The 9,408-nt window shown below is 40.2% G+C and overlaps 1 protein-coding gene across 4 annotated transcripts; it reads left to right on the top strand.

The window, feature by feature from the left end:
• Positions 1 to 576: 576 nt before the first annotated feature.
• SLITRK2 (SLIT and NTRK like family member 2) lies at positions 577 to 5,048 on the top strand. 4 transcript variants are annotated; one of them, XM_069463663.1, is made up of 3 exons: positions 577 to 1,118; positions 1,228 to 1,372; positions 1,618 to 5,048. In XM_069463663.1, the coding sequence occupies exon 3, from the start codon at positions 1,649 to 1,651 to the stop codon at positions 4,184 to 4,186; it is 2,538 nt and encodes an 845-aa protein (XP_069319764.1). In that variant the 5' UTR covers positions 577 to 1,118; positions 1,228 to 1,372; positions 1,618 to 1,648; the 3' UTR covers positions 4,187 to 5,048. The 4 variants fall into 4 exon arrangements, with proteins under 4 accessions (XP_069319764.1, XP_069319763.1, XP_069319762.1 ...); XM_069463662.1 differs by having other exon boundaries at positions 1,228 to 1,382; XM_069463661.1 differs by having other exon boundaries at positions 1,228 to 1,382; positions 1,606 to 5,048.
• Positions 5,049 to 9,408: the final 4,360 nt, after the last annotated feature.

Below are 9,408 nucleotides of genomic sequence, written 5' to 3'. Positions count from 1 at the left end.
ATCTGACTAAGTATAAATCTCAGGGGGAGAAGGGTTTTGTTTTTGTTTATCTCAATCTATAAGCTAAAGTTGAGCTGGCTTTCAGAGTCCAGGCAAATATCTGTTTGGCCGGTCACCACCCAGAAAGTAATTCTCTCGGCACTGAAACAAAGCTCTGTATGTATAAATCCCCCAAGAGAACTCCTCGCCCTCCTACGCAGACACACTGGTGCACGCACACACACCCCACTCTCCGCACAGAGAACATTCGAGCTAGGAGCTGGCTGGCATACAGGCACCAATCTTGTAGCAAAGAGACACCCCCCTCACACACACACACACACACACACACACACACACGCACACCTCACATTCCCACATCTCTTCATGGGACGATTAAGACCCATGCTTGGGAATCTGGGATAAGACCACCCTGGAATGGCCAGGTCACTGTTCCATACGCAGTGTGTAGGTGAGGAAGGTTATGAGGGGAAGCGACCACTCAGAGGGGCCCAGGAGTGTGGGTGGTGCCAGCCCCTTAGCGGATCCCCTCCTTGAGAAGCCCCTCTGCAGGAGCTTCTCCAGCTGCCAGCCAGATTGGAAGTGGAGTAGTTCAGAATCAACTGACGCAGCCGAGAATTGAGCTTTGCAAAGCCACTCGCAGGGAAGGGAAGCATCTGCCCCACCCTCCCCCACCGCGCGCTCTCGATCCTCTGACTGCCCCCTCCCCCGTGACGTCACCCTAGCCCTGTCCCGGGGAGCCTGCAAAGCCTCTCAAATTCAAACTGCTAGACGCACTGCTGTCGCCGCCACCGGATTGGAAACGTGCGCCCAGGCTCCGCCGTCGCCGCCGCCAGCCGACCGGGCCGGCCGGCTCCCTGACCTCCCTACGCTATCGCACCCCGAGTCCCTGTTGGCTCAGCTTTCCTCCGCTCCAACCCTCCTCTTTCTCTCCTGCCGCCTGCCGGATGTTTTATTTCTGCGCACCCCCCCCCCCCAACCAAATTAAATCAACCAACAAAAAGCAGGGCATCCCCCCTGGAAGCGGCGTCTTCTTTTACCGTGTTTTCCCTCTCTTCCTGAAGATGCTAAACTCCTGGCGGACTGCAGAGGAGGGGGGTCACGTCTTCTCCTGATGTGTGAGTACCCCCCACCCCCCATTGTCTTTGCCATCTCCAGTCCCGAAGCCAGCCCCCTGATTCCCGATTTTCCCACCCCCTTTTTGCGCAGTTTTTAAAAAAAGTAAAGCAATTTCTGCTGCGAGCCCAAGACGGGCAAGACGCCCGAGAGGTCTCTTCGAGATACCCCAGGGGAGGAGGAGATGAGCTGGATTTAGTAGGACAACTCGGTTACTAATGACTCCGCGGCTAGCTGCTACCCGCCGGGAAATCAGGTGCAAGCCTGTGTGGGGGACGCGTGTGTGGGTGGGCTGGGGTTGGGGGGAGGGTAAAGAGAGGAGAGAAGAAACTGCTTTGAAAAACGCAGTGATTTCATTCTGTCCTGTTGCCCACCCCCTCATTCTCCTTCCCTCCCACTCTGCCTCTTTGCTTTGCCATTTTAATCGGGCTTCCTTATTTCTTTCTTCCCCATATCCCGCTTCCTCCCCCGCCCCCCCCCCCACCCAAGGTTTGCCTGTAGGTACCTGAGCTGACACCAAAGGTGCCTAAAGATGCTGAGCAGCGTTTGGTTCCTCAGTGTGTTAGCCGTGGCCGGGATCTTACAGACAGAGAGTCGTAAAACTGCCAAAGACATTTGCAAGATCCGCTGTCTGTGTGAAGAGAAGGAAAACGTACTGAATATTAACTGTGAAAACAAAGGATTTACAACTGTCAGCCTGCTTCAGCCCCCCCAGTATCGAATCTATCAGCTTTTTCTCAATGGAAACCTCTTGACAAAACTATACCCAAACGAATTTGTCAATTACTCCAACGCAGTGACTCTTCACCTAGGTAACAACGGGCTACAAGAGATCCGAACCGGGGCATTCAGCGGCTTGAAAACTCTCAAGAGACTGCACCTTAACAACAACAAGCTTGAGGTATTGAGGGAGGACACCTTCCTGGGCCTGGAGAGCCTGGAGTACCTCCAGGCTGACTATAATTATATCAGTGCCATTGAGGCAGGGGCATTCAGCAAACTTAATAAGCTCAAAGTGCTCATCCTAAATGACAACCTTCTTCTGTCCCTGCCCAGCAATGTGTTTCGCTTTGTCTTGCTGACCCACTTAGACCTGAGGGGGAACAGGCTGAAAGTAATGCCTTTCGCTGGTGTTCTTGAACATATTGGAGGAATCATGGAGATCCAGCTGGAGGAAAACCCATGGAATTGCACTTGTGACTTACTTCCTCTCAAAGCTTGGCTGGACACAATAACTGTTTTTGTGGGAGAAATTGTCTGTGAAACTCCCTTTAGGTTGCATGGGAAAGACGTGACCCAACTGACCAGGCAAGACCTCTGTCCCAGAAAAAGTGCCAGTGATTCCAGTCAGAGGGGCAGCCATGCTGACACACATGTCCAAAGGCTGTCACCTACAATGAATCCTGCTCTCAACCCAACAAGGGCTCCAAAAGCCAGCCGACCTCCCAAAATGAGAAATCGTCCAACTCCCCGAGTAACTGTGTCAAAGGACAGGCAGAGCTTTGGACCGATCATGGTGTATCAGACCAAGTCCCCTGTACCCCTCACCTGCCCCAGTAGCTGTGTCTGCACCTCTCAGAGCTCAGACAATGGTCTAAACGTAAACTGCCAAGAAAGGAAGTTCACTAATATCTCTGACCTGCAGCCCAAACCTACCAGTCCAAAGAAACTTTACCTAACGGGGAACTATCTTCAAACTGTCTATAAGAACGACCTCTTAGAATACAGTTCTTTGGATTTGTTGCATTTAGGAAACAATAGGATTGCAGTCATTCAGGAAGGTGCCTTCACAAACCTGACCAGTTTACGCAGACTTTATCTGAATGGCAATTACCTTGAAGTGCTGTATCCTTCTATGTTTGATGGACTGCAGAGCTTGCAATATCTCTATTTAGAGTATAATGTCATTAAAGAAATTAAGCCGCTGACCTTTGATGCTTTGATTAACCTACAGCTGCTGTTTCTGAATAACAATCTACTGCGGTCCTTACCTGATAATATATTTGGGGGTACAGCCCTCACCAGGCTGAATCTGAGAAACAACCATTTTTCTCACCTGCCTGTGAAAGGAGTTCTGGATCAGCTTCCAGCTTTTATCCAGATAGATCTTCAAGAGAACCCATGGGACTGTACCTGTGACATCATGGGGCTAAAGGACTGGACAGAACATGCCAATTCCCCCGTCATCATCAATGAAGTGACTTGTGAGTCTCCTGCTAAGCATGCAGGGGAGATACTGAAGTTCCTGGGGAGGGATGCTATTTGTCCAGATAGTCCAAACTTGTCAGATGGGACCATCTTGTCAATGAATCACAATACAGACACACCTCGGTCACTTAGTGTGTCTCCTAGTTCCTATCCTGAACTACACACTGAAGTTCCACTTTCTGTCTTAATTTTAGGATTGCTTGTTGTTTTCATCTTATCTGTCTGTTTTGGGGCTGGTTTATTCGTCTTTGTCCTGAAACGCCGAAAGGGAGTGCCAAGTGTTCCCAGGAGTGCCAACAACCTAGACGTAAGTTCCTTTCAGTTACAGTATGGGTCTTACAACACGGAGACTCATGATAAAACAGATGGCCATGTCTATAACTATATCCCCCCACCTGTGGGTCAAATGTGCCAAAACCCTATCTACATGCAGAAGGAAGGAGACCCAGTAGCCTATTACCGAAACCTGCAAGAGTTTAGCTATGGCAACTTGGAAGAGAAAAAAGAAGAGCCAGCCACACTTGCATACACAATAAGTGCCACTGAGTTGCTAGAAAAGCAGGCCACACCAAGAGAGCCCGAGCTGCTGTATCAAAATATTGCTGAGCGAGTCAAGGAACTCCCCAGTGCAGGCCTAGTCCACTATAACTTTTGTACCTTACCTAAAAGGCAGTTCGCCCCCTCTTATGAGTCTCGACGCCAAAACCAAGACAGAATCAATAAAACCGTTTTATATGGAACTCCCAGGAAATGCTTTGTGGGGCAGTCAAAACCTGACCACCCTTTACTGCAAGCTAAGCCGCAGTCAGAACCAGACTACCTCGAAGTTCTGGAAAAACAAACTGCAATCAGTCAGCTGTGAAGGGAAATCATTTACAACCCTATGGCATCAAAGGATGCTGCTCCAAACTGTAGGAAGCATTGCATTTGCTTTTGTATTTGTTTGTGTTCTCCCTTTCCCAGCGTTAACAGGGGATTCTGGAAATATTTGGGAGATGGGGTGAAGCAATGATATTGCTTTTGCAAGTTTTCCTTTAAATTATTTCTCTCTTGCTCTCCTCCCCTACTGTTTTTTTTTCTTTCTCTTCTTAAGAATCATCAGTGAACATGAATGTTTCTACAATGCATTTTTCATATATTTTGTTTATGGTTTTGTTTCAAAACCATCTTGTTTTTGCAGTGTGGGAGTGGAAAGAGGAGATTATAGTGAATTAGGAAAGAATAAGCAAACTTTTCAAATGAAAATGGATATTTAGCGTATTTTGTAGAAGATCCCCAAAGACCGTTTGGGACTGTAACTTCTTTTGTAAATAATGATATATGGTATTTCCATACTCAGTTACCAAGTATAGCCACTGGGCATCACTTCTTTGTGTTAAAGTGCCTTCGCACTTTAAGTACATTACTTAAATGTTGCTTCTAGCTTTGATAAATTGAACATATTTTAATGTGTTGTATTTTTGAAATTGAAAACACTGTAAATAGATTGATGTTTCAGCTATATTAAGTCAGCGTACAGTTTGCTTGAGTTATAAAAACCAGCCTGTCATCAAATGATTCTAGTTATAGGACTTTGTAGACTTAACTGTAAAATATTTCCTTTCCTCTGGGTTTGTTCTAAGTGATTTTATTTAAGTCAACTAAAGGGATTTAACAATGGACTAGAGGTAATAAGCTGCCTCAGCTGGGATTAATAATTCATTAATAAAATATATTTAACCCAATATCAGAGTGAATTGAACAATTAATGCCCTTCCGTAAATCATCATTTTACACTAACATGGTCAGTGTTTTAGATTATTTTCCTAATTAAGAGTACATTACACAACTTGTAATATATGTTTTTTCTTCATTAAATTAGATATTTTTATATATTTAAATGAAAGAGTCTGTATTTCTAACTTTTTAATTGAAATTAATATTTTTTCTGCCTATTGAAACATTTTCTATTAACACACACCAGTAGAGGCCGCCACACACCTCATTTAATAAAGACATATGAGCCATTCAATACCTTGAAGGAAGACTTCAAAGGTAAAATTAAAACTTCCCAAGTAAGTTCTCTGCAAATTCAAGGCAATGGAGATAAAAATGTGTATATTATTTTCTATTTCTTTTAGGATCGAAGGTTAGACTCAGAATCCTTCTCAATTTTCACATTTTCTGACAAAGCAGCATTTTCCTTTTTAGTTTAATTGAAGTATTAATGGGGTGCTATCAAATCATGTACTATTTGCATCTCCAAATCAGTTAATAGTTACTTAAACCAAGGTAGTAAGCATCTTTTTCCTTCTGCCTTCTTTAGACATGTGTTACTTGAATTTTTCCTTGTCAGCTTGAGCAAGCCTTTCATTTTGGTCTTAACATTAAAATGATTTTAACTAACCAAGTCTATATAACATTTATGAACCCTTATTAGCCTGTAGATAATTTTTAGATGCAAACGTTATTGTGTGATTTAAACAAACAGCCCTTCTTTACAACAAAAAATAGTTTTGTTTTGTCTATTGTAAATCCTTATGCAACTGGGATGGTGATCTGCATATAAAGTAGTCCAGCTTTTGAATTCCTTATTAAAGCAAGTGATGGCGTCTGAAAGAAGCACACTGTTTCCTTTTCATAAATAGGTTACTTCACATAATAATCCTTTATTATCATGTAGAGATTAAAGTGGATCCTGATAACTTACTTTTAAAGCTTTAAAATGACTAATAGTTCATTGTCTGTCACTATAAACAATTCATGTGATAGGTTTTCAATTAGATATAGTTTAAATCCAAATTATCTGGATTAATAATTACTGGTGCAAAATAGCTGTTTAAAAAAAACAATAGAAGATAGTTTTGTGTGTGTGTGTGTGTGTGTGTGTGCGTGTGTGTGTATAGAAAGTGTATTCAGGAAAAACAATCCCTTTAACAATCTAAAATCTCTGAATATCTACAGTGGCAACCTAACACGTTTATTCTTTGATTAGAGATCATAATTCTTGTTTTAATCCATTAGATCAAAGTTGAAAATGGTGAAATTATGAACAAGCAAGTTAATGTACAGAGATTTTACTTTTCACTGAAGAGGAGCTAGAATATAATGCTAGTATAACTTGGAGATGGCTCCTGGAAACCACTTTGTCTTTGAGTGAAGCATTTATATATAAAAGAGTTTCAAAAATCCTCTTTTGGCTGCTCTCATTTGGTGCAGATAAATACAGATACAGAGCTAGGTATTTTGGGAAATGATTATGAAGGCAAATGAGCATATATATTCTCTTAAGCTAGTCTTCAGGCTTAAACTGTATGACTAGAGATATTAATGTAGTGATTTCACTTCAATGTTTGTTCTTGTTCTTTTGAAAGTAAAGTGACTCCCATAAAATGTCCATAGCAAATTTAACTCATTAAGCTTAAAGAGAGATACCTTAATATTCATTTAGTTGCATGGGTTTTAAAGAGGCCTCCAGGAAGAACTCAAATCCATAAACTCTTTTGCCTAATAATTATAGTTTAATTCCATATTCTCATGCTTCTTAGATTTGTATTTTATTTGCATTAAGTTTTCAGATGAAATCATTTGAACGTAGTCCACACTATTTTATTTAAAAGCATAATACACCATATACTTTGAAGCTTTATTTTCTAATGCAATCATAAGCATGTTAAGTTCTATTAACTTACTAGCATCCCCACTGACTATATTCTATTTTCCTTTATCTACTCAAGCACTTTCAAACATATTTTATTTTAGAATTTTTATTTTTATCTTCTACAGCTGGATTTTGTTGTTTCACTTTTATTTCACATGCTGCTTGTAAGGGGTATGACCATCACCACAGTGAAATGTTTCTAGCCTACAGAATGCCCTACAAATGGCAAATGGTAATTCCTTTCTATTCTAGCTCTTAATTGATTGCTTTCACTGTTTCCAAATATACCTGTGGCTAAATTTGTATTGAAACTCTCAAAAGTACCACTTCTCAGTCTGGACACAATTGCCAAGAGTCTAATTTGGTTCTGACTTTGGTCAACCTGTGTGCCTTGTTAGTTCTCTCTAGTAGTTGGTGAGCAAGGAAATGACCTTTCAATTTCCTCTTCTTTGTCCTCTGACCTCTAAGATGACTTAATGTTTCTAAATGTTTCCAAGTCATCAATATTTTTCCAAGGGCTCAATATTTTATGAATTTTACAAACAGTATATATAGAGTGAGAGAGAGGTTCTACGATTTTTTAGACTTTGAAAATTCATTTTTATTGTACCCATTCCAGAAACATACTGGATTGGATCTTAGAGTGAAGAAAGCCTTCCAGACAATTCACCTAATCCATTCATTTCTTCATTCATTCATTCAGTAAATAGTTACTGAGTGCTTGCTTCCTAAATACCAGGCTCTAGGCTGTGTGCTGAGGGAGCAGAGATACAGTGGGCAGGATCTCTATCTTTCCCTTCCCACCCCACTCCCCTCATCCCCACCCTACCCCATACTACCCACCCTCACCCTGGCAAGGCACTTAGTGCCAATAAAGGAGAACCTTACCTGAATGACAATCACCCAGAGTAAACAGTGAAACAGTAATGCCATGTAAGAGGTTAAGTTTTTAAAGGTAATTCTGTGCAATGAAGTATAAAACTGAACTATCATAAATAGTCTAGCTACAGTGTAACCACTACTATCATCTCTTTGGAGTTACACAGCTAAAAGGAATAAAACCACCAAAATAAAATAAAACAGTTTCTGCAAGAAGAGGGCCTAGCATTATGCCCTAAAGATAGCCATATATTTGTGCTATCTAAAGATCTACTTTGTAAAGATGACTACCAAGATTATAAATACAAAAATCACAAATGCACTTAAATTTTCTGAAATATCCATGTTTTAGAGACAATATTTACTTCATATTTAAGTGACTTAAAAGATAATATTTCGACTTAAGTGTCTTTTACCAATACAATGATAAGACAATTACCTTAATACTGATAGGGAAAATTAAGGATTGTATATAGGTATATTTTGCTTCACAATCGTTGTGTAAAAAGTCACATGTAAATTGATGTTTCATAAACCAAATTGTATTTTAAAGACATTAGGGGAGCTGCCATTTTAGAGGAAACTTCTGAATCATTTTCTAAAGCATAAAACCCATTTTATAATACAAAGAATCATTCTCTAATTTATCTGTTTTGTATATTTGGATTTTCAATGTCAGCTTTGCTTAAAACAGAGCCCACCTGCATAATAAGTGTGTTTTGCCAAGGCTGCTTGTGCTACAAGTTTGTGGGTTGCCAAGTTCTCATGCTTGAAAGTCTGTTGCAGTTTGGTGTGAATTGAGCTATCAAGTGATTATATGATGGCACAGTAGCATTCCTGAACAGTCTGAGTAGTCAACCCATTTTAACTCAATCGAACGCAGGACTCTTCTGCTCAGCAGTGTCTCTTATCTCAGATGTGGCCATGTTTCAGTAGAGGGTAGAGTGACTCCTGTATTCATATTCTATAAAGTTCTTAGAATCACATGTTTCATAATAAATATATGTTATGTAAACATATTGAATTGCATGTGTATTGGAATTTTTTTAGCAGTATTTTAGCTTGAAAGTACTTGTACAAATACTGTTAGATTTAGTTGCAAATAATTGTTCTCAAGTTACTGGAATAAATGGCAAATGAAACAAGATCTCGTGTAAATAGACTTCTGTGCCAAATAGTGACATTTTTTCCAAACAATAAATGTCATATTTTGGGCTGTTAATAGGCAAAATGCAATATTGGAAATGTGATCAAATGATATTGTATTTTATTGGATAAACTGTTTACACAGTTATTTTATGCTGTAGTTAGCTTTCAGTTAATAAATAAATATTCTCTAAAAACAAATCTTTAAATTAGAAACATTCTTTAAAATCTGAAGAAGAATTAATAACAAAATATTGTGGGAACGGTCCTTTTTGCTTTGGCATGTTTACAAATTAAAGTTTCGATTCGTTATATGATTATAGTTTACATGTTTGAGGTAAAATGCTTTTTAAAAACACATATTAATACTTTTCCATGAATATCCATTAGTATCAGACTTAAAAACTTACAAGTAAACA

The sequence above is a fragment of the Eulemur rufifrons genome, chromosome 30 (assembly GCF_041146395.1).
Source record: "Eulemur rufifrons isolate Redbay chromosome 30, OSU_ERuf_1, whole genome shotgun sequence".
Lineage (NCBI taxonomy): Eukaryota > Metazoa > Chordata > Mammalia > Primates > Lemuridae > Eulemur > Eulemur rufifrons.
Note: the sequence above shows the minus strand (reverse complement) of the source record. Positions and strands in the feature narration are given on the sequence as shown.